Genomic DNA, 26,743 nt, shown 5'->3' with positions numbered 1-26,743 from the left:
TAGCCAGTAATTTTGCAATTAAGGCTAACATGTCTTTTGCTAAATGTGATTACTGTGTGTGCACTACAAGGAAAATATAAAGACTTACACCAACACTTCTTTAATTCCTTCATTTTGAATAGAGCTTTTGGGGATCATGGTACGGTGGCCCAGAAGGGCCAACAACACAAGACACCAACAAAAGTCACAATACAACGGAAATAGGAGGGGTCATTTTCAAAATAAAATACTCCTGTGTTCAAGGTGGATGGAGGAAAACACCAACCTTGTTTTTCAACCTTACAGTCAGGACCCAATGTAGGGTCACTTGGAGTTTAGTAGGGGTCACCTGATGTTTCTGAAAATATAAAATAGATTTGAATTGTTTTTTAAATTATTGTTCTTTTTTCAAATTAAAACAAGACACAATCTTAAACAACTGTATTTCTATGTCTTTTGGGTCACTAGAAATGATTATCAAAATAGGGTCACGATCCAAAAAAGGTTGGGAACCACTGCACTAAATACTATTTCTTCCCACTTATTTACAAAATGAGATTCTTTAAAATGTGTATCATCACTCGTTCATTCCACCATTATGCTCTATAGTTGTTTCTAAATAGTTTTGTTCTCGGACAAAAGGAGGTACTTGGATTCAGAAATAAGAGAAAGGGGGTACTTGTGCCAAAAAAGTTTGAGAACCACTGTTCTTTATGATACATTTTTTCATTTTCTCATAATGTGCAAACATAACTGCATCACAGAGAAGAAAAGAAGAGCGGGAACCACAGCGAGCTATAAAACCACTCTTGTCCTGTCCCTGACTGTTCTTCTCCAATGACACACACTTGCTACTCTGACATGCTCTACAAGCTTGGCTACTCTGCCAAGTGCACGTATCATAGTTGTGTGTGCGTGAACGTGCATATGTTGTGACTGATGTGTGTGGCTGTTTGTTTGCTCTCAACAAGGAGGCGAGGAATATCACAGCCCTCCACCAAACTGCCTGCTCTCTGCCTCGGCTCAGATCTGGCTCATGTTTATTTGATCTAACTCTTGGTGACAAGGTGACATCATTAATAATATTTGGTAGAGGAGCCACTGTATCATGCAGGTCATTGTAAGCCTGGGAACACGTAACCATAAATGCTGACTGCAATGTCAACCCTATATTTATATAAATGTTACAAAATTAAGCAATTTTAAAGTGAAGATCCAGCCAGGACTGATATTTGTCTCTCATTGCTTGGATAATGACGGTGCCTATGCATTACATATCAAGTATCAAATGTAAACATGTAATTTTCTCTACTTTTTGATCTTATTATGTACTCATTTCATTGTTCTCCTTTAAATTAATTTCCTTGATTTTGTGCCAATTTTTTAATCTAGTCTGGCTAAATTTTGTGGAATAAATTGAAAGAAATTGCAAGACTCTGAAAAATGTTTGAGTTCTTTCAACAATTTAGGATAAAAAAAAAAACTGCCATGATGTGGTGTAAGCATTATTTTGTGGAATTTCATTGAATTTGTGTCATTGGAGGGGCTGAGATTTCTACAAATGATTTATTTGGTAATTTACACAATAATTCATATTGTTACTTTCACCAGCGGCGCTGTTTTTGGCTGCGCGCTATTCTCCCCCTGTACTTAAGTTAGTCGCTGCATGCCTTCATCCCAGTTACGCACTGTGTGGGTGTTCCCATTGAAATCTGGCTTTACGCGCATTCTCCGGTGTGTGTAAGTCCTTTTCCTCGTACGCGCTGCTAACCCTGGAATAAGTGCAGCGCCCCGATAAGGTGCAACATTATATTGCACTAGAAATATGGACTTTCTTACATTTGAAGCCACACGGACTCATGCGTCGTCCAGCAACAGCTGTGATCACTCAGCTGCTGCTGCGTGATTAATTAAAACTCTGACAGACACAGATTTCTGTCCACGTTGGTCACAGTGATTTAACTATTTTCATACTATGTCCAACATAAAGTCACAGTTTGATCCACTACAGAGTGAACAAGCTGTCATATGCAGATGTGGATGGATCAGAAACTGTTCCCACACATGTTTTAATGAGGCTCAGGTCAGGTCGCTTTAAACAATCTCTATTTAAAACTGCGTATTATGGAAGTCAATAGTTCTGTTTCACTGCAACCATCCCTCTGTATTAAAGCAGGACGCTCTGAGACTGGGTTATTTCCTCTTATCTGCAGCGCATCTAACTCGGTCATGCGTCACACAGCGATGATGATGATGATGATGATGATGACCAAGGAGAGAGATTTTAACTGTGAATTTTAACAGAATGCGGTCGATCCTGCAATAATCTGATCAATGATCTGATGAAATCAACCTGTTACATTGTTTATCAATTAAGGCGTTTCAAATTAAAAGTGAACTTTATCATTTTCACAGATTTCAATGACATTTACAAACGTTGGTCTTGAGTTTCACACTTCTGCTCTAATAACTCTTGTGTTGGATCTGTTTATTAAAGCAGACTGTAACTAAACACTGCTCTGTGGTCACATTTAGTTTGGAGGACTGAGTTGCTGTAAGGTCACATGACATAATGCCGATGCTCTAAATTGTACGCACGCATGTCAGTCAGGTGCCCTGAGAGGGTTAAACATGGTTGGAAGTTTCCATGCATAGTCAAAGCTATTTACTTCATAACTGAAGGTCTTTAGTTATGAAATGCTTTCTCTCATGCTTTGCATGCGTGCGTGCGTGTGCGCGCGCGCGTGTATGTTTTTTTTTTTTTTTTTTTTTTTTTTTTTTTTTTTTTTAATTGAAAATTACTCTTTAAAGTCATGCATAACCCTCCCTTATGGTGATGGGTGAGATCATCATTTAATAGAAGATAATCCCAGTGTTGAAATGTGTGCCAGAAATGACACACCCACCACCACTCATCTCCAGTGTCACAAACAAGCTGCACTGCCAAGTATTTACCCTACTGAAAGCTCACCTGCTGCCACACAACACATGGTTTTGGGTGTAGTTTGACTTTCTTGCATGTGTGTGTGTGTGTGTGTGTGTGTGTTTTCTAGTTGTTTCATTTCAGTTTTCTTAAACAGTATTTTCCAGCAGATGCATGCATGTCAGTTTCACGGTTGATGAGCTGCTGGCTTTTTCACAATCAGGTTTTAGAATATCTGAACACAAAAGAGTAGCCTATTCACCATTTGAATGGTTTGGTTTTCAAAAATGTAAAAATATTTTTTTCATGTGCTTACTGGAAGTTATGTTAAATCTGGTTTGTCGGCTGTGATGTAATGCATTTGATTGTTGTCTGGTCATTGAATTTTTTTTCACAATGTTTGTTGATCATTTTAAAACAAAAAACATGTAATTTACTCAGTAACCGTTGGGTGTAGAAATGTAACAAATTACTTTACTTCCTTTAAAGGGGACATATTATGCTATTTTTCTAAGAACCCCAACAACATAGTAATTGAGGTTTATTTTCCCAAACCTGCCTGTTTTCTGGAGTTTTAGCCTCTGAAAAGTCACTTTCTGACCAATCCTTTGAGTGGACGTGTCTATAGATGCGGACTCCACACAACAGCTGATCACTAGCGACTTTCTTTTGCTATTCACACAATCTTGTTATTGTTTTCAGCCAAAAAACTGCACATTACAGTAAAACACATGACTATTTAAGTGGCTATTGTGATTGTGAGTCAGACAAACACTGTTTAATGAAGTGTGTGCTCCGTGCAGCGACAGCAGCTTCAACAGCAAAAGCAACTGTTTCAGCTGTTTCAAACACTTACCGGAGCTGCTACGTTGCCTTATTGTCATTGTCTGACCGCTGCGTCACATTGTCACAAACGCAGTGTTGCCAGATGCGTGGTTCGTGTTTGGGCTGTTTTTATTGGAATGGGCGAGTTCTAAGATTTGATTGGGCTGGAAATTTTCATTTTGATCTGGCAACACTGATTACCAATTTCACTTGTGACATCACAAATGTAGAAAATTTGAAACGGCAATTTTCTCTGTGTTCTAACACTTACACAGAACAAACGACTGGATGGTTTTGGTGGACACTCAAGTTACCCCGTATGTGATAAAAAAAAATGTTTTGATTACTGTTTAGCTGTTATTAGTGCAAAAATATGGCATTACAAAAAAATGCCAAGTCAGCTTTACTCTAATTAATGCCCCCACTAACACGCCCTGACAACATGTCCCTCACATTTTCCTAAATTATTTAGAAAAACAATTGCAAGAAATATGCAGTTTAAACATGAATAAATAAAGGCGTTAGTTATTAGCGATAATTCTAATTTATTTATTTTAGATTTATATTTATTATATATTTATATGTATTTATTGATACGTATTTATTAGAACTAGATACAATCTAAACAAAAACTGCATGAGATATATATATATATATATGCCTCCAGGTAATGAGTGACAACATAAAACCTACAAAGTCGACCCTTGGTTGATCTGAAGTGAATCTATTTGTTTATTTATACAGCTCCAAATTGTTCTTTATTTTATAAAAGTTATAATTGTTAAGGAGGAGGATAAAAAAAGATAAAGTGCTTTTTACATGAAAGCATAAAAACGTTCCCACCCTGCTTAAAGTGGATTTAATAGCTGCGCGTATGGTAATCTCTTTAAGGTTTGTGCTGAAGTGTGTGAAACTATGTTTTGATTTGGGATTTTTTTTGCACCACACAAAACTTTAAAATCACTTCCCTGTTTTGATTACAGAGAAGAGCTTTTCATAGAAATCAGAAATACTGTATCTCAGGGGGAAATGACTTGGGTCACAGAGGCTCGAGAAATATTACAAAGGAAACGAGTAAACACTAAACAAAGAAAGAAAGAGAAAGAAAAATGTATATAATTAAGTAAAAAAAAAACTGTCAATTAAAAAAAGGATTAGATACAAGTGCACACATTACAGTAGAAAAAAAGAAAACAAGATAAAATAATAATATGAATATACAAATGTACAGATACATACAATGGGTTTGCATCCCATTCAGCTTGGTTTTCACTTTAGTAAAAACTAGATCCATCTATATATCAACATCTGTGAGCAAACCTGTCTATATTGACTGGAATATTAATAAGGTTTGTTATAGTGAGCCCCAGTTCAGATACGACTTCACTCCAGTTTGTTTTGTTGGTTTTCCCTGAAGCCAGACTCTGATTCCATGTCGCGTTTTAGCTGTGGCCTGCCACAGAATGAGCGAGCAGGTTTAGAAAGCTGGAAGCGAGCACTCTGCAAGTATTTGAATTATGCCATTGACGTCAGCACAGTCATAAAGTAGACGAGTGCCCTTCCCCAGAAGTGTTCCCTTGCCAGCAGGCCTGCTCAGCTTTGTGCACATGGATTTAGGCGCTCTCTGCTCCACAGACGGGCCCTTTTGTTTCAGTGTTTGTCAAGCTTTTTAAACACCACCACACACAAAAATAAATAAAGTACAAAAATAAAAATGTCTGATCTCGCTCATAATGTCAATGAAAAAGTTTTGACTGCTGATTAGTGACTAAGAAAAATCTAAATTATGATGTTTTTAAAGGCTCTCGTTTATTTATTTGTTTATTTTAAATACTAAGTTTTAATGCCAGATGCAACAACAATATTCCTCTGTAACTCGAGGTAACTTTTGTTTAGCGTTGATTCAATTAGAGATGCTAATTTAGACAAGTCCTGTCTTACTCGCTGGATTTGACACATTTGTTACACAAACATTGACAAATTAAATGTTGACTTGACACACACGCATCATGGTAGCCCTGTCATGAGGGGCATGTTGTTTGAGGTTTGGTTCAGCTGGTTTTCATATGTTTACACAGATACCGATCCTTGGTGGCACGCAAACCTCTCACACACAGAAACCCTCTGGTGCTTTTTTCCTTCCCTGATCCTCAAGACTGCTTTGTCCTTGTGTGGTTCACTAAAGCTTGGCTGCACACCAAGGCCCGTGCATCAGTTTAGATAAGATCATACTCGAAAGACTGTCATGTTTCACTTAATAGCAGCTGAGCAAATGCTGCAGAAATGTTGGGCCCCAAAGTTGGATAGAAAAACCACAGAGAGACTACCCGTTTAACTGACTTCAAATGTTAAGCTGCAAATATGTACTTTTTTCATTCATAATTTGTGGAAACCTTTGATTGTGTCATAACATAAAATGGTACATTTTTATGTTTTTAAACTACCATCATGGTAAATTATTGATAATCTAATTGTATTACCATTACTTTTCCTACACATGAATTTGCATGAATAGCTTTTTGACACAGATTGCAAACAATGTTTAGCTATTTTCTGTATTTTAAATTACGGCACTTTTACATTTGTTTTTTATGCAGATGGTTAGTTTAATTTACTTTTGTGTTTTGGTTTATTATGAAATATGATGTTCGTTGTGGGGCAATGGGCACGGGGGGGGGGGGGGCTTGAAAGTGGAAAATCACTTTGACGCATTAACTGTGATTAATTAATTACAGGGAAAAAAATTGCGCGCTAAAAAATGAATGCCGTTAATCACTTTTTGAACACTCCAAACAGCGCTGAACTTTTCTCATTTCAAGAGTTCCTGGTATACCTATAATACTGATGTACTGCCAAGTTTCTCAGCTTAGACTTGCATTAATTTTGGCTTTTAAAAACACCGGATGGAAAACAAAAGCCCAGTGGTGTGTAAATTGTGCAAGAAAGAGTTTGTGGATCAACAGAGCTTTGCAGCCTCCGCTATCACCTCATTGCTAAACAGGTAGCAGCTAGCACGGACACTCAGACAGTGCTAACTGCAGCATGCTGTGAGCATGCCATGTTGCAAAAACTGGACAAGACAAGGACAGGGTTCAGAGCCAAAATGAGTGACAAATGAATAAAGTCAGTGGATAAATATTACTATCTGAAGGAGAGAAAAAGCAACAAGTTCAGTGTTCAATAATTGTATTGCTCAGAAAAGTCTTTTAACTGTTTATGATGTGCTAACTTTGTAGATTGGCTAAAGTACAACAATCTTTCCCTGACGTTCTAAACTAAAGGTGTCAGCAACCCTTGGGACTAATCTCACATACAGAGAAATCTGCTAAAAACAATTAATGACTTTATAAAGCCACTTTGTTATGTATCAATCTTTTGATCTGCCACAATAATGTAATTTAAATGAAAATACCTCAAGTTGAGGGCATTTCTCAGCAATTTTTAGGTGAGATTAAAAAAGGGATTAATTAGATTAAGTAATTACAGAGCATAATTCATTAATCACACATTTTTTTAAATCTCTTAAAGCACCAGGAAATACACACAAAAGTTTGAGAACCACTGCTCTAAACTGTTAGTATGCTTTTTTTTTTTTTTTTTAATAAGTATTGTTACCCAATAGACATCAATATATCTGCAACGGGAATGTAACATAATTTGTGACCTCTCGTCTCATCTCGTCTATGTACTTCGAATTCACCTTGGGGGCAAATACTTGCCGACATGACAATTAAGCCCATTCAGGCCCCGGAGTTCACCTCCTGTAACACAGACAGAACCTGGTCTGTTGCTGGGTTTGTGTGCATCTTTGTTGTAGAGTGTAGGGAGGTTGAGGGTGAAACATTGTGGGTATATCAAGTTCAGGGACAAAGTATATGTGAAAGTTACCAAGTCATAGCAGAGAGAGAGAGACCGCAGCTCAAGGATGAACTATATGTCAGCACAAGTCCTCAGGGCAGAGCTGCTGATAATACACACATACTCACTGACGTCTGTTTGCCCTATCAAAAAAGAGAAATAAAGATGGTGGAAGCCAAACAAGGATAATATTTGCATCAAAGCTTCAGATAACGGCAAGCGCTGTATCCAAGAGTCAGGGACTGACGCCACTGGCCTCAGTGAACCTTCAGACCATGTGGTGTCAGAGTGTCTCTGGCTCCTCAGGATTTGCTTCTCACAGTCATCTCCCACATACGTAAATCACGCTGCATCTCTCAGAGTGTGCAAACACCCAGCAACATGTCTCAACCGTGTGAACGTGTGCAGAGCAGGGGGAGCAAGAAAAGCAAAGCAGAGTGATTATTATAATGAGAAAAGTAAAGAGATTTTACACGTCACACACACCCATTTATCTGTAAACATCCCATAGTGTTCTATTGGAGTGAAGCTTTCAGTCTGCGTTTTGGATCATTTAGCAGCTTTTTCAATCAAAAAGACAATTTGTGCTGCTTTTGGTTGGGCAGTGGTGGCCTAGTGGTTAAGGAAATGGGCTTGTAGTCGGAGGGTCACCGGTTTGAATTTCACCTGGGCCATCACTGTGGGATGTTGAGCAAGTCCCTTAAACCTAACTGTTCCCCGGGCACTACACTGTGGCATCCCTTAGAGAAATAATTTCACTACTCCAATAAGGGATACATTCTTATTAATATTATTAAATAATCAGGAAAAGTTGAAGACGTGAATGTAGCCCTCTTTGGTTTACTGAAAGGGGTTAAAAACAATTGTAACCCAAAAAATAATCAATGACTGCAGGGGGCAACATTTCCCACTCTGTGGTTTGGTAGTAGACAATGAAGCAGAGAAGAAGAGCTCTCCTAAGAGACCAAAAGGACTTCTATCTTCAGAGTTTATGCCTCTTCAACAGTTCATGATTTACTCACTAACTTCAGCCAAAATACTGTCAGCCGCACACTGTTTAAGGTAGAGTAAAGGTCCCTTAGAAGAGCTCTTCTTCTCTGCTTCATTGTCTACTATGAAACCACAGAGTTAGAACCGTCACCCCCTGTGATCATAGATTATTTTTCGGGTTGCATCTGTTTTGATAAACAAAAGAGAGTTATATCAGCGTCTTTGACTTTTCCTGATTATTTAAAGCAATGAAAAGCAGCAGAAATTAGCATTTTGACTGAAAACGCTGCTAAATGATCTAAAAAGCAGGCTGAATGCTTCACTTCAATAGGAAACAATGGGATGTTTACAGGCAAATGGGACTGTGTGACATCATCAATCATGTGATTTCAAAGTCACGGAACAGGTTCTAAAACGGTAGTCAATTTTTAAGCGTTACTAAAACTAATATGGTGCAAAATAATCCGTTTTGTTCGATCTTCTAAAAAGAACATTTCAAAGATTTTGGGCCACATTTGTAAAAAAAACAGTGCAGGATCTCTTTGAAGTTGTATATTTTCTACCAAAGGTGATTAGATGACCCTTGCACCCCCAAATAAAATGTGTCATCTGTATACTGTATACAAATCACAGCATGGAGGTGTTCTTTTAAACAGTACGGGTTTGGTTTACTTTAAAGCATGTTGACTTTATAACACGTTGAACTTCTCACAGTCGCTCTGCGGCTGCTCCTCTTCTGATTTGATGAGGATTCTGGTACCATTGCAACCCCCTTGGGAGTGTATGGGTGCCTCCCAGATTTATGGTTTTTCCTGTTTCTGTCTGAGGTCTGTGGTAAATTACACAGGAATGTGTATGTTACAGAAAGGACAGAACATTTTGTTCAATGATTGGCGTAAGAGGAGCCTCAAATAACTTCCCTTTCTATCCTAAGAGTATGTACTGTAACAGTAGTATTGTCAGTTGTCTGCCCATCATGCTGCTATAGCTGTGCTCTTTACTTCACAATTTTCTGTTTGTGTAAGAAAAAGTCATTTTAGCAGTGTCTATGTCAGTGAAGTGAAACACTGGTTTAGGTAAAGGTAAAGTTTTACAAAAATGACAATACTTGCTAACTTGCACAAGCAGTTTTCCAGTAATCTTATTGTTTTTGTTGTTCACAGTGTTTTGGGGATAAGGAAATGAGTGATGCTATAATGACACTTTTTGTGTACATTTTTCTGCATTTCATCTATTATAAGCACCTTATTTTTCAGGAAGCCACTCAATGCTACTTATGTTAAAATGTGAAAATGCAACTGTTTAATGCATTATTTTGCACAAGCGATCACACATTCAAGGCACATCTACAAACATTTTATTGCCAATAGCTGCCAAAACTAAACATCAATTTCCCCATGTCGGCCTTTATCCATGAGTAAATTTTGAGTGCTACTGCAAGCCATTGCTTAGCAGTTAACCATGATTTATGATGATTACATTTAGTTTCAGCAGCGCTGAAGCCTTCTTATATTTCTGATTCATGATTTCCTATCGTTGCTAGTAGTGCTGTAGCAATCAAGACTGGTTTCGAGACCACATTTTGGTGGTCTTGGTCTTGGTTTCATAACCTTGCCTGCAAGTGAACACCAGGAAAATCCATCTTGTGCTGTTCCCGCCTTTGCCTTTCGAAACCAAACCAAACCGATTCGAACCAATCATGACACAGTGTTGTGGTTTAGGGCGGGATATCCGGGTGTGATGAAGGCAGAAGCATCGAAGCAAAACTGGCGCATGTGCAGTTGCGGGTAGAGGAACTAGCTGGGCTACCGTTATTAACATAGCTCTGAATCAAAATAGAAAGATGTCGACGCAGGAGGATGGTCACTCAACGACATAATGACTGCAGCATTCCTATGCATGCCAATGACAACATCATAATTTGTTACCGTGTGATTGGCTAACAGAAATCATGGTGGACAGGCGCTTCGCCCAATCAGCTTCAAGCATTCTGTTCATGTCCCTTTCTGGTTCCGAAAGGAATTGCCAGAAACAGACCCAGATCGATGTGGAGAACTCGAGGTAGAGAGAGGGCTGCACATCAGTCTGGCTCTTGCCATGTCACTTTTCTCAGATTCTAGGACATTTTTACATGATCCTGTCTTGGTCTTGGTGTGGCCGGACTCTGGATTTATCATGTTATTTACATATTTACAATTATTCTGGAATTATCAATGGCTTTTAAATACATACACAGTAGGGTGGTTCACAAAACTAATTTAATTGCTTTTCGCCTTGTTCACATTGACATTGTAAGCATCTGTCACCAAAAATGGAGTCAATCGTTGCAAGTTGAGGCTTTTTTACAATGTTGACTTTTTTTTTTAATTTCAGGAAGTGTTTGAACTGTTTTAATGTTCTTACTCGTTTACTATAAAAACAGCAAGAAACTATTAATGACCAGACTTCTTTTTATATCGTTAAAGCTTCTGATATCTGTGAAAGTTACGCATTCAAAGATTGAGCAAAAAAAAAAAGTGTGCCACCTTTTACGGATGTTATATTCGTCCAATTTCTGGTACAGATGTTCAAAATATCAGTAGGAACAAGGAAAAATGCAATCTGGCAAATTTGGAAAACATTTTTTATACCAATATATAGGATTTATATTTGTAAAAAAAATGTCAGGGTTTGAGATTTTTCATGTTGTGCTGTGAAAAAGTTGCAGATACCTTCTTTTAGACTATAAAATATATTTAAAAAGAAAACTATTTCATGGTTTTTAAAATAGTTTTTTGTGGTCTTTGTCTTGTCTCGAGCAAGAAATATTTTCACTAAGTGCCTTAAAGTTACTTAACAAGCGTCCTTAACCGCTTACTCCACAAACACCAGCAGCTCAAAGTCTTGCAAGTGAGAGAGATGCATGTGTACCATCATTGTGCCAGCGTGACGCCCTTTGTCACATGACATCTCTGCACTTTGTCTGTAGGTGTTGTGTAACCGCACTGAGAGTTTCAGAGAAAGATACATGCTGATTCTTGTAAAGCAATGGATGCAATCATGAAATATCTTCCTCTGAGTTTAAGGTGAACAGTGACAGCTGAGATTAGTGATCGAGATATCCTCCACAGCAAGTCGAGGAATTCGCTCCTCAAAGTTGTTCTGACCAAGTTAGAGTGTCTGGACATCTGCAGCTGTAGGCTGGTAATCTGTGTCTGTAGTGGTCAGTATCTACCAGAAGGTTAATTCCTGTTGTCTCATCAAACGAGTGCGCTGTTTTTACAGTAGGTTTCTTTTCTAAACTGCCAGTTGTTATCTCTGTAGACCTGTTGCATGTTTGCTGCATGTCACCATGACTCAACACCCACATTTTGTTGATACCACGTAAAAAGGCTCGGAAATCACAGTTGCAAGGGTTGGCCTGTGGTGTAACTACTAACACGCCCAAATGTCTTGCACCAACAAAACTACTGTACAGGGTACGTCCAACCCAAGAAGATAAAATGTCTACTCCCAAGTCTCTAGACACACTCTTGCTTCTGGTACTCACTTGCATGTGAGCTGTTTGCAGGAACAGCAGGTCTGCTGCTAAATTTTACTTATGACTAACTTAGAATAAACTTCACTGAGAAATAGTATTACTCTTGTCATCTTTCCTCGAAGCTGTTTAATTAAAAGATCCGAAAGAAGGTAAAAAGAAAGACATTACGCGCTGTATGGCAATGCTTCCCAAAGTTTTTTGGATGGTCACCCCATTTCTAGAAAAGGTTTTTGATCATGTTTGTTATACTGAGTAGCCAAGATCAGTGAAAAATTGCGGCAGCTCAGATATTTTTATACTTTATATTTTTTTTTAACTAGATTTATATTTGAGAATGTGAAACTATACAATACAGTTGTTTAAAATTGTGTGTTTTAATTTGAAAAATGATTCAATTCAATTAAAATGAATTTATATAGTGCTAATTACAATGATAGTTTTTTTGTTGTGCTCAAATAATTTATATAACAAACTAATGCAGTATATAGATTAATATATAAGAATATATTTAGGTTAATAGATGAGATATTTAGATTTAATAAGAAAAATAAATATTTAAAGATATATATATTTTTAATCAGTAATTGTTTTTTAATCAATTACTAGACTTTTCAGGCGACCCCACATGGGGTCACGACCCCAAGGTTGAAAAACACTGCTGTATGGACTGAAACGGTAATGATGCACCACAGCTCTTCGAAAATGAAAGGATTTGGGGGGGGGGGTTATTAGTCATTGACCAATCTGTGGATGAACATGACTAAAGTCTGTTTGCTGAGCTGTGACTCATTGCGCACGTTAGTCTTTGATTTTCTGCTAATTTGTCAGTTTTTTCTGTTTTAATGACAGCGCTGATATTGAAAAATCTTTTCTGATTTTGGGAGAATAAATTCTAAGCGTGTGCGTAAGTCTGCTCGCCCTCGTGTCCTTGTTGAAAAACGTCATTTAAACCAAGTGAACAGTTAGAGCACATGCACTGCCCACAGCCCGTTGGCTCTGCTGTTTTCAGCCGGAAAGCGTGTTTGTCTGTAGTGAAACATTTCACCACATGTATATATACACGCACTTCTCTGTAGGTGTTTGGAATGTTTAAGTTTGTATGTTTTTTCCTGTCTGTCCTAATGGGAGTAAATCTGTGTGTTGCTGATCAAAAACGTCCTGTCAGGGTGGAAGGGATGGAAATCCCCTCTTATTGTGTGTGTGTGTGTGTGTGTGTGTGTGTGTGTGTGTGTGTGTGTGTGTGTGTGTGTGTGTGTGTTTGTGTGTGTTTGTGTGTGTGTGTGTGTGTGTGTGTGTGTGTGTGTGTGTGTGTGTGTGTGTGTGTGTGTGTGTGTGTGTGTGTGTGTGTGTGTGTGTGTGTGTGTGTGTGTGTGTGTTGCTCCTCCTTGCTCCTTCTGTTGCGGTGGCAAACAGCTGCAGATAAAGCTGACTTGCATCTTGCAAGCTGGCAAGTAAGAAAGTTGTAGCACTTGTTTGTAGTTCATCTTCTGTAACTAAACTTTTTTACACTATATTTATTCTATCTTTTCCATAGTGTTAATAATGCATGTGTTTAACATCTTCTGTATGTAAAAATGTATCAGAGAAAATGTATGTATGAGAGACAGGATTTTATTTATTTTTTTAAAGGTACATTGATCCACCACACTCATTCATATGATAATTTCTTATTTCTTTTTCTATTGTATTAACCTTTTTTGTTTCCCCAAAAGTTCCTGTATAGCACAGTTAACAGTCCCATATCATGCTATTTTTCACTCATTTCCATTTGTTCTAAGAACATAGTATTTGAGGTTTATTTTCCCAAACTCTACACAAACAGGCTGATTTGCGGCCTACTTATGCATATTCATTAGTGGGCGTGTCTGTAGACGGGACAGTGACTTCCTCCTCCCCGCACGGTGACGTAGGGCCAGAGGACAGCCCACCCTCCTCCCACCCACTCCGTAGCTGAGCTCATGCTGCTTTATAAACACGAGACAGAGCGTGGGGGCGGGCCTTTCACTGGAACATACATAGACTGTAGAAAATACATACATAGCACTGCGCGAAGGAAGCTGACATGCTCGCCTTCGCGGGCATGTCTGTTTACATGTCAATCACGGCAGAGAGCTTCCTGGAGGCGCGGCTTCTCCAGCTCAGTGCCGCTTCAAATTCGTCATCAAAGTGGGAACACGTCATCAAATTGGAGCGAGGTGTTTGGGCTCACCCTGCAGTAAGAAAGGAGCAAATCACCCTCTAACTAACGATTGAGGGAATTATGAAAAAAACACTTTGGGCATGTGTACGAAGCCCTAATAGCACTTTATGATGTTTAAAGCACAGAAAAGTTGATTTCGTGTAACATGGGCCCTTTAAACAATTGTAAAAACTTAAAGTTTTACAAAATCCTTCAATTTTCCACAAATTATGCGATAATATTTCCCTTAAAAAATACAAGTTGGACACATTATCTAGAATTTAAAAGAATGATCTTGTTGGAACTGATATCTGTCACTTACTGCTTGGATATTGTTGTTTTTTTACACATTTTGTATATATGTATCCGTAGAAGTGCAAACTACGGCACATTAATGTTGAAATTACTCGTTTTAAAGCATAAAATCTGTGGCCCACTGAGATCAAGCTGCTCCGTATTTGGCCCCTGAACTAAAATGAGTTTGACTCCCCTGCTGTATAGCTAATGTCATCTTTTCGAGCTAAACAACAGAAATAACAGGTTTACATGATAAATCCTTGTTTTATTTGACTACTGAAAATCAGATAAGTAGTCTGACACCTTCCCAGAATCTGGATTTATTATGCAGGGAACCACAAAAAGTTGATCCTGCTTTGCTGAACCAGATTATAAGACCCACTTTAGTGTGTTTTAAAATCAAAGTTTCATCCCATCATCATTCAGCCTAAAGCTACAAGCATCATATGAACTCGTTCTTTCAAGTACGAATGGTTAATTATATTTTCTAATCATGTGAGAAGACGTTAATCAGTTCAAAGTTACTTTAGAGTTTTAACACTGCCATTTATAAATTGTCAACTTATAGATAGGTAGATAGATAGATAGATAGATAGATAGATAGATAGATAGATAGACAACCAAAAATGTAATGGGCTGAATCAGTAACAGCAGTATTTATCAGCTTATCAACTTGTGTTTCAAAATGAGCAAAATATTTAGTTTTTTAAAGAATTTTGAACATAGACAGTGAAGTCATTCACTTAAAGTGATCCTCAAGATAATTCCAAACTTTAACACCGTAAACAGAAATGTATTTTCTTTTAACATTTGTTCTAAATGTATTTTTTTTTATATTTTCCTTCTTTAATTAAGTTTCAAAAGTGATATAATACTCAATGGTAGGGTTTTATTTCTTTGAACCTGTTATCCTTAAGTTTAATTGTTCTAGATCAGCGATTCTCAACTGGTGGGTCGGGACCCAAAAGTGGGTCGCTGGCCTGTACTGGGTGGTTCGCGGAAAGCTGGCCAAAAAAAAAAAAAATAATAATAATACTTAATGTCTGTCATGTTGGACTTGTCTTTTATTTTGAAAGAAACTTTTCTTTTAACAGGCATGCTGTGAAAAGCATGTTGCACAGCAAAATATATAGATTTATGTTTTAAAAAAGATTATATATGCGTGTTTTCAACAGCTGTCTGTTGGTTGAATTTTAAAAAATAAAAAAAGTGGGTCGCGATTTGATGACCGAGGCAAAATGTGGGTCCGAGGGTGAGACGAGTTGAGAACCCCTGTTCTAGATATTTTAAACAGTTCGGTAGTAGGTGCCCGGAATTCCACTTCATGTATTAATGCCGCTTTTAGATGATGTTGTGAATTTTCAGCTACACTCGTGATCGTCAACATGTTAACAAACTTTGCTAGCATGAGACTCTCTTTCACTGCTGTTAAGGAGTTCAAACAGTAAAACGGCTGTAGGCCCATTTCATTGCACTTCAACAACAAAAAACCACCTCAAAGATGTTGGAAAGACTGGAAAACAACTTCTCAAATGAGTGTTAACCTTTCCAACATCAGAGGCTTGTATTGGTAATCCACACACACACAGAGGACACACACACACACACACTCCCTTTCTTTCCCTCACTCCACCTCATCAGAGCGAGCGGAGGCCGTGGGCAGAGGGCCAGCTGCCTCTCATGTTTGAGAGAGCACACAGACCCTTGGCTTTGATGGCCAGCAGATCAGAGCAGGGGATACATTCAACGCGGCCATGCTAAGGTCACCACAGTGCACACTGCTGCCATGTTGTTCTCTGCAGCTATGGAAACCCGGAGTACACACAATGCACAGGCAGCAGGCGTGTGTGTTTGGGTCTCTGACAGCCAAGTCTTCGCACATCCCTCTTCGTTTCTAACACGGACTGACTCCATCCAACCCTGACGTACTTGGCTGCTGTCTGAAAAACAGCTAAACCAATGGAGTGGAGTCGGGAAACAGGCTTTTAGTTCATACAGGAATCCTTTGAAAGTAGCTACAGATACCTTTCCTCAACTCAAACAGGCTTTGATCACTGCTACAGGGATTTTAATGGGCTGTGCATTTTTCCCCCTTTTTTTTTTATTTGTGACCAAAATTGTTGCTCAGAGTCTTTTGGCGCAATAGATTTTTTTTTTGTTGTTGTAAAAAAAAGCTTGAAATTTTGATGCTTGAAATTACAAATATTTAAAAAGTTTGGAACTCCTAATCCAGAGTTTTTCAACCTTTTTTTAACCCAAGGTACATCTTTTCATTTAAAAAATCTCAAGGCATACCACCAACCGAAATTGTTAAAAAATGTAACTTTGTAGCCTATATTAACAATATACAATCATTCTTATCAAAGTGACTTAATTAGGAATCAAAATAACAATCTGCAGTCATTCTGAACAACAGCAAATAAATGTATTATTATTATTATTATTATTATTATTTTCAAATAAAGTGTAATTAACAATATGCAGTCATTCTTATGAAAGTGTCTTGAATACAAATATAAGACAAAACAAAATAGATTAGAACAATAATTGAACTTTATTCCATTGAATATGGTTTTGTTTTATATAATGTATTTTGTATGTATGTTATGTTATATTCATATAATACATAGAAATATATTATTACTATTTTATTATAAGCTCAAACTAAGCAGTCAGAGGAGTTAAAATCAGGAACGTCAGCATAATGACGCGAAACCCAACTGCCTTTAACTCCCAACTCAATCTGGTTTACTAATCATAAAAAGCTCAAGGTTTAAAATCAAAGAAATAATAAAGCCTGCATCTCTCCATCTGACCTTTTTACTAATTTAATGAGGGAGAAGAGATTTCTGACGTCTAAACTGTGATCAGTCAGACAAAATGTTGTAAATCCAAGTTCTTAAGTACCAGTTTCATTTTACAGCTTCCTAATAGGGCTGGGAAATACGGAACAACACTCATATTGTGATATTTTTTCTCAAAATGGTGATATACATTGTAAATCTTGATATTTTCAACTCAAATTCTTACCAGAAAGAAAATTCTGGGTCAAATTTGCTGATGCAAAATGTCACAAAGGCACATTTATTAACAAACAGCTGCACAACATGTTCCACTTTTGCCTTTTTCTTCTGTAAGGGACAGCACGTGTGAGTGAGTTCTGTAGTGTGGCTTGTTTAAGGGGAAGATCTGGATTAGGACACACTCAGAAATCCATTTAACTAAGCTTTTCATGCTGTTCTGAGAAGTAGCGAAAGCAGCAACTCCTAAAAAACAAGTATTTTAATAAAAAAATAAGCTCTAAAATATATATATATCAATATAGGTGATATTGTAATTTTCTATATTGCTAAAATGGAAATCTCGATATATTGCCCAGGCCTATTTCCTAAGTTTCATTTGAGTATATCCATGCTTCATTAGAAACTTTAATATATAATTTTACAGTGAATTAATAAAATGTGGTTTTCCTACAATAAAATTCCAAGGTTTCTTCTGTAGTTAGCTTTGTGAGGATTTTTATTTTTGGAATTGTTTGGCTTTTAGGGTAAAAAAAAAAAAATTACTCAAAGCCAATTAATTAGAAAGCAACTGACAATAAACCACTACAACAAATGGCAGCTCAGTAACTCATAACACGACTGCACACGAATCAATGGCTGGTCCTGAAGAGGAAATGATTCTCTGTGAAGTCAATGCCTCCTGCAGTTGATGAAGTTTCAACAACACGTGGTGGTGGTTTTGTAAATCCGTGCGACCATCGTGTGCAACGAAAGCAAACGCAGACGCATAAACAGACACACGTGTCGTTACAGAGACTGTTGGTCTGCGAGAACAAAAATCACAGCAAACTATAACAACTGCTCTTGGTTCTCTGTGACTACATGAAGACATGAGATGTGAGTTGTTGTCCCGTGTAGCTTCAGCAGACACACGTGTGCTGGGTGACATGTCTCAGTGTCTATTGCTGGCCTTCATAATAAATTATAAGCCATGTTGTGTTATGTTATATCATATTACTGGAGTTATGTGTTATTACTAGTGTGTTAATGTGTGGAGGAAAACCTAAATAACATTCCAGAGTCTGCAAATGTCTTCTGGCAAAGTGTGGCGAGGGCATGTGCATGTGCACGTGTATAGGGTTTTGAGGTGCACTCGTACTTCCTGTGTGTGTGTGTGTGTGTGTGTATGTAAATGAGCTGAGAGTTACAGATTGGGTGACGTTGGGGGGGGAGTTGTTGAGGGCACACATTTTCTCGCCCTCAAAAGTGGAGTGTACGTGGGAGCAAAGTGTGATCCCAGCTGTGCTCGACTGCACTGACGCTAGTCGTGCGTTTCCTTCTTTTTTGACCACGTTCTCAAACTCTGATGATGAAGGAGCAGCAGCAGCAGCAGCAGCAGGGGCCACGGGATGGAGGACCTGGGGCCGGACGATACCTGGACTCCATGTGCACGACCTGCTCTGACGGCGTGTCTCTGTGTGCCGACTGTTTGTTGACAGATGAGGCGTACCAGAAGCTGGCCATGGAAACAATGGAAGAGCTGGACTGGTGTTTGGACCAGCTGGAGACCATCCAGACCTACCGCTCTGTCAGTGACATGGCCTCCACTAAGGTAAGGGACACTTTATCTTCTGTATATTGACTATTTTTACTTCTCTACTGCATGCTTGTGGGCAGTACAAGGTTTGGGTTGTCGTCTTTGCACCAGGTAGACTTTTCTAGTGGTTTCTGGTGTGGTCTTCTCACCATCCCACTGTTACTGTCAGCTGGTTCTTCTGCATCCTTCAGCCTCAGATGTGCACCAGTGAGAATCTCCTGGATCTTTACTTTTTTGTGATTATTCGGTTTTATTTTGAACAAATTGCAAATGCAATAATACAAGAAACATTATTACAATAAACAAAAGATTTTCTAACCATTGCTGCTGTTTATAAATATATTTTGTCACATTTTTATATGATTGTCATTTTAATACTCAAAATTGTCATACAACATAAATATATTCTTTTTAGATTTTCTTTTAAAATTCTTGACATTTGTACACTCTTTAAACCTAAAAAAACTCAAATATATTTTACTTCTCAGTTTGTAAGCCACTTCCCACTCAATAATAAGCTTTTGAAAATATGATTGGATGAGTAACGTCTGTATTTGTGGGAATCCGTAATGTCGAGTTTATTGTTTGTTTATATTATGTTTTATAGGTCTGAAATCTATTGACTTGTTTCTCTTTCTGTTCCAATTATTGTTTTATTTTTTCTTCATTTACACAAAACAAAAACAGTTTGTAAAAATTCATTTTCATATTCAATTTTCTTTAATATTAAACTGCATTAAGAAAGGCATTGGTGTGTTATTTTTTCAAATTATTTCAAAAAAAAAACAACCACAAATGACAAATTGAAGTTAAACTTATTTGGACAATATTAGGATATATTTTTAAAGCCGTCTCTCATCAAAACTGCAAACAGAACTCTGAGGTTTCTGCAAACAGATGATGCCCCGAGGACGTTTCTTTGACGTCACTGATACTTTATATCTCCAAATATTTGTGTAATATGTAGTCCGCTTCTGGTGATGCCTTTTGTTTCTGACTTTACATCTTTTGCACCATCACCCGGTCGCTGCGTTCCCTCTGTGGGTGAGATACTCTTATGTAGAATCAGACACAGACTGTATTCAGTCTGAACGTTTTTAGAAAACGTAAATGTATCTTTCTTTTGTGTTTGTACACACCTGTGAGCATTATACTGTATATTTGAGTTTCTATTACGCCTTTAACCAGCTTACACACGTTCTATTACTTTCCTTTAAGACAGTGGTTCCTAACCTTTCTTGTCTTGTGTACCCCTTGAGCCTTTTTGTCATACCATGAGTACCCCCTCACTCATACATGTTCATGATTCTCCAAAAGTAGAACATAACACAACTGAATTTTCAACGCAAATAATTTAATTTCATCTTCTTAAATTGAACAATTAATATTCAGGCATTATCTTCTTATTTAACTCAAACATAAAATTATGTTGCCTTCAAGGCAATAAAAATGATAAATATAAGAAATGATATTATAGTAGGTGTTTGTATTATTAATACTAATATATTATGATTATATTGTCATTAAAGAAAAATAATGAAGTTGAAATTAGGAAAAAATAAGAATAAGAAAAAATGATAAGTAACATAAATAAATAAATACAAAACAAATAATTACCCTACCTGTGTTATATATAAGTTTTATGACATTTACCACAAAAGGAGCTTCTTTGAATATGTCCCCTTTAAACGGGCATTTAAACTTTAAAAACAAGTCATTGCGCACACGTACCATTTTATTGACAGACTTGTGAAATGACTGAGAATATGTTTTTATTATTTTGGAAATAAATTCCCCCTGCAATGTGCTCACGTAGCAAACACTGCTTTAAGACACTGTGTATTCATGTAGAAGTACTGTTACTTGATTTAAATAGTACTCAAGTACAAGTAAAAAATAGCTCAATAAAATATTACTCATAATAAAAGTGAATCGTTACTTTCACCCCCCACGTTTATTTTTGGTAATAAATATTGCCACGGTTTCCTTGCATACTGTAAACATCTCATGTATAAAGTTAAAAAGGAAGAGATGAAATCTTGCACAATTGGAACTTAATTTATTTTCCACTAAGGCATCTGTGTAACATAAAAGGGTTCTCAAAATGTAATTTTGTCCATTCTTTTAAATAAAATAACACCAATGAATTCATATGTTAAGGTTTCATTTATTATTATATTATTATACTGTTATTCAAAAAAGAAAACAAAATGAACTTGCTGGAATTACCAATAAATTAAATTCAAAATCAAACATTATCAGGCTAAATATATGAAGTTTAAAACAACATAATAAGTAAAAACCCCAACCTGAAGGAAGGGGAGAATTTTTTTTTTTAAAAAAGTGGAAAGAAAAAGAAGAAATGGCACAACTAAGAACATAATGGATTATTAAACATAATAATAATAATTCACTCAGTAATGTTAGGTGTAGAATTGTAACTAATTACTTTCAAAACATACTTAAGTACAAGTAAAATGACTGATTTACAAATATACTCCAAAAAAAGTACAAGTACCCATAAATCCACTCTCTAGCAGTAACATGAGTACTTGTACTCCATTACTTTCACCTCTGCTCTTATTGTGAAAATGAGTTAAATAAGTCACTGCACTGCAGAGCTACTGGAGGATGAGTGAGAACGGGTCAAAGTAACATTAACCTTTGTCCTTTTGTTACAAAAATCTAAAAGATTACAGATGTTGTGCTGGAGGAGTGAACATGTGTCTTATGCAACTAGGTTCTTACAATATGACTTCAATAGGAAATATGAGAACCTCGAGGCCAGCTGAGACCAAAAGTTATAGACAACGAGTGTCCTCACTTCCTTTTAAAATGAACAAAACACTGTTATTTAACTAGGATTTATATTTTAACTTAAAACTTTTCCAAAAAAATTCTCTGTATTTGGAATGATTAGATCCAATCTGAGACAAGTCCTTCTTTTGAGACAAGAGGAAGATTGTGTGTGTGTGTGTGTGTGTGTGTTACTCATAAAAATGGACAACAGGATGTGAGAGACTCTGCAGTGGGTCAAACACAATAAACCACGTGTGTGCGTGTGTGTGTGCGCGCGTGTGTGCGCCCCCTGGGCAAAGTGACTCTCTCTTCCTGTCTCCATCCTAAGCTGCAGCTCTCTCCCTCCAGACGACAATAGGCATCCCATCATTCTCTCAGTTTGGATGGTTAACCAGAGGTGGCAAAAGTACTAGTCTTCAGTTCTCAAGTAAAAGTATAGATAACTTGAATTAAAAAAATACTCTGGTAAAAGTAAAAGCAATTGAAGTTGCTCCCTTACTTGAGTAAAAGTAAATAAAAGTACATGCTATTAAATGTACTTAAATGGTTACAGAATCCTACAGTAAATCTACTCGTCTTTCACAAGCAGCGTCACGGTTGTTAGTTTGACGTCATCTTTAAAGCTCTTAAAAATAAGGAGCTCAATTTTAAAATATAAGGAGTAGGAAGTACAGATATTTGTTTAAAAAAGTAAGGAGTAGTAGTAAAAAGTTCCCAAAAAAGTAAATACTCAAGTAAAGTACAGATACTAGAAAAAACTACTTGTAATTGTACTTTGTTACTTGTCATTTCTGTGACTAACATCTATTTATCACATCAGCCCTGAGAGCCAGAGGGACTCCATCGATAATGTAACATGGGGTGTCAAACTCATTTTAGTTCGGGGGCCAAATAAGAAGCAGTTTTATCTCAAGTAGGCCACAGATTTTATGCAGGAAAATGAGTAATTTCAACATTATTGTGCCCTAGTTTACACTTCTACGCGTAAATAAAATACAAAATATGTGAGAAACCAACTACATTCAAGCAGTAAGTGACCGATATCAGTCCCAACAGGATCTTTACATTACATTTCCTTGATTTTGTGACCATTTTTTATTTGATTAAGGGAAATATGTCATAATTTGAGGAAAATTTAAGGATTTTGTAAGAATTTGTGAGCTTTTTCAACTGTTTAACTTTAAAAATGACTGCAATCATGCAATAAAAGCACCGGGAAAACTATGAGCCCCTGCAAATATTGTTGAGTTTCATTTACACAATGTTTCTTGTTTTCATTGTCATTTTTATTTTCTCCTGCGGACTGAATTTGATGTTTTAAAGGGCCAGATTTGGCCCCCAGGCCATGTGTTTGACACATGCTGTAACACCTAAACACACTTTTGGACAGCAGATAAAGATAAAGCAGAGACGACCTCGGCATTGCAATGAGTGTTATCTTCTATATTTAAACATGGCGGCCACACTAACGATCAGTGAACTTTCACACTTTTGCAATAACAGAAAATTGGGCTGGAAAAGCCAGAAACATTTCTGTCGATTCATCTAAATCTTGATCTGCTGCAGAAATTCCTAAATGCCCCAAAGAATGATTTGGTTTCGCTCTCTGACCAAAAATAATACACATTGCTGCCAATATAATTAGACTGTAACACAAATACAACTGTTCCATTGAAGCACTTGTACATGCTGTGTTTTGGTAATACATTGATAAGACATTTAAATCATTTGTCACCTCGAAACTTAAAACTCTTGACAGCTGACCCCATTTTATCACTTGATCACCTTTTGGTGCATCTTTGTTATTTAGATTAATGATGAATGTAAATAGAATTTATTTTCCATTTTATTTATCTTAAAAGGCCTATCTTAAAAAAAAGAGAAAAGTGTAATATCTTAAGTTGAACTAAAACAAACATATTCAATAAAACATTGTTATAAATAAAAAAAATGTCAACCTCATGGTACATTTGTGCTCATTTATGTCCTCTGATATGCAGACATAACATTTCACTGAACCAAACCATTATATTAAAGGGAAACTTTTTGACCCTTTGTTACCTTTTTCTTTAGACATTTTGACACTTCCTTTTTGTCCCATTTTTGGCCCTTTTCCAAAAAAAGTGACACATTTTAGTGTGTTTTTCAGATTTTAACTTCCTTTTGCTAATAAATATCCCTTTTTCCAAATATTTGTCAATTTTTGCAAGTTCTTTTTGACATCAATTTTTTTTGCCACTTTTCATCCAATAAATACCACTTGTTTCCTACGTTTTGCCTCTTTTATTTCCACATTTTTGCCCTTTTCCACAATTTTAAATTTGTTTTTAAAGTTATGAAAATTCAATGCAAATGTATTTGACATGATCAGAATTTGGCATAGTTAAAAAGTCTAAGAAGTGTTTATTTTACATCTACTTGGAGTGTAACATTCAGAAAAACAATGTTATAGTATTAGCTGCTCCAATGCTCTGTCATTGTCTTTGTGAACATGTAAATATTGTGCGTAAGCTTTTGTTTACTGTCTGTGTAAAGCCTGCGTGTGTGTGTGTGTGTGTGTGTCAACAGTAGGTTAATCCCCTTTGTATCTCATCTTTTTCACTCTGAGTTTTTAAAGTGTACGTAGCTCTTTATCCCCACACTAAAGTAGCGTCAAAGCGCTTTACAATATCAGCTCATTCACCCATTCACGCAACCAATGGGACTGAGCTGCCATGCAAGGCACTGGTCAACCATTGGGAGAAATTTAGGGTTCAGTGTCTTGCCCAAGGACACTTGACGCATAGACCGGTTCAGACTGGGGTCGAACCCCCAACCTCTTGCTTAGAAGATTACACAACCATTGGTTGTTGTGTCCTAGGGTTTAGAAACGTGTCGTAGGTGAATCACGGAGGTTCCTGTGAGAGTGTACGTGACCGTTCTCTGTGTTGTACATAGAAAGGCCAAGGTCTGCAATAAGCTGGAATTGTCGACACTGTCAATAATGTTCATTCTCTGTTGTGTGAAAATACGTCATCGGTATGAAACCACTGGGATTCACAAATATTTGTTATTTCTTAATGAACTCATAGTGTTTGAAACAGACACTTTATTTTAACGATGGGAAAAAAAAGGTTTCTTAGATATGGAGTAGTTGGTTTGGTGGCAGATATTTAGGGAACTTTTACTAATTATTATTCTATTACCACTTGCATCATATTTAAAAAAATGTTGCACTTTTGTTTATTAAAAAAATTAAATTGTAGAAACAGAAGGATCTAAATCAGTGTTTCACAAATGGGGGTACGTGTACCCCTTGGGGTATGCGTTAAATAATGTTTTAGTTAATAATGATAATCGTAATAAATATGATGGAAAGGATCTTAATTAGAACAAGAACTGAACAGTGATGATGTGATAAAAACTATAGAAATAAATCTATTCTGGAAGCATTAAATACTGTTTTGTTTTACTTATTTACAAAATGTCATTCTTTAAAATGTGTGTTATCATTTATTCATTCCATCATTATGATCTATAGTTGGTTTTTCTGAGCATAGTAGTCGAACAAAGGGGGTACTTGAGCCTTAAAAATTCAAGAAACATTGATCTAAATGATATAAAAGAATGAAAATTAACTTTACTTTATCAGATAAAGATATTCAGTTACGATGACTTGGTAAATTATCCTTTTTATTAAAGCTAGTTTCAGACTTTGTAGCTTATATCACAGATGATGAATCCTAAATCAGGTTTGATGGCCTGATCTTCTGTCTTAAGTTGTGTATTCTTCTGCGACCTCGTTCAGAAACGAGCAATCTTTGCTCCAGAGTGACTTTTGTTTTCGGTTCAAGGCCTTTAAATATAGTAACGGAGATGATAAGGCTGACAAAACCAGTAACTGCCCCGAAAATGGGTTTGAAATAAGAAAGGAACGTCAATGCCAGCCTGCATTTCCTAACAAAAAGTCTCAAGGAAATCTGCTCTATTAATAATCTAAACGGGAAACCCTGGAGTGGATCAGTGAGTTATACTGACAGTGTAAACTTCTGAGCTCAGTGACAACTGAAAACAGACTGGAGGAGGCGGGACTATACCCCCACCACCACCACCACCACCACCACCAGTGAGTGTAGTGTAGTGTAAGACGCTGCAGTCTCTCTCTGTGTCTCACTTGCTCACTCAGTTTCATATGCAGAGGGTGTGAGAGGGTTAAGCAGAGTCAGACGTCGTAGTCTTTCCCCAGCCTGCGTCCTCCTACCCGGGCTGCAGTTTAGACACAGACACACACTTTGACCACAGAGCAACATGGGCGCCTCCTGCTTTGACAAGAAAGAGAAGAAGCTAGGGAGGCTAAATGGTTGGAGGAAGGTGAGTTTACTGTTGGCTTCTTTTTGTTTTTGGTGAACTTTTGTAACTTTAACTTTTTGGAAACATTCAGTTTCTTGTGTTCAGTGTATACCAGTGGTTCTCAAACTTTTTTGGCTGATGTACCCCCTTTCTTTTACCTTTGAATGCAAGTACCCCCTTCTGTTCAACTACAACATTTTGCTCAGAGTACTGTGAAAAAATAACTATAGAGCATAATGATGGAATGAATGAAACAGTATTTCGTGCTTCCTTAATAGATTTATTTCTTTGTTTTTATATAGTTTTAATCATTTCTGGTCATTTCCATCCTGGTGCGGGGCCAAGACTGATCCTTGTATTTTCAGTGCATCATTATTTTGTGTGTTTTTGGTGTCCTTTTGTGTGTTTTGTAGCCGTTTGTCTGTTCTTTTTATTATTCAGCATA

The 26,743-nt window shown here is 37.0% G+C and overlaps 1 protein-coding gene across 4 annotated transcripts in view; it reads left to right on the top strand.

The window, feature by feature from the left end:
• The window catches only part of pde4ba (phosphodiesterase 4B, cAMP-specific a), a 160,948-nt gene that overhangs the window by 118,783 nt on the left and 15,422 nt on the right, over positions 1-26,743 (top strand). For 3 of the 4 annotated variants that reach the window (XM_028445599.1, XM_028445600.1, XM_028445601.1), the window contains one exon: positions 19,073-19,185. In XM_028445599.1, the coding sequence (XP_028301400.1) occupies positions 19,073-19,185 (113 nt within the window). Of the gene's footprint in view, positions 1-19,072; positions 19,186-26,075; positions 26,320-26,743 lie in introns of those variants that run through there. The other variant, XM_028445602.1, reaches the window with a different exon arrangement.

Source organism: Gouania willdenowi, chromosome 4 (assembly GCF_900634775.1).
Source record: "Gouania willdenowi chromosome 4, fGouWil2.1, whole genome shotgun sequence".
Taxonomy (NCBI): Eukaryota; Metazoa; Chordata; class Actinopteri; order Blenniiformes; family Gobiesocidae; genus Gouania; species Gouania willdenowi.
The sequence above is the reverse complement of the archived record's forward strand: the minus strand, read 5'-3'. Positions and strand labels throughout refer to the sequence as shown.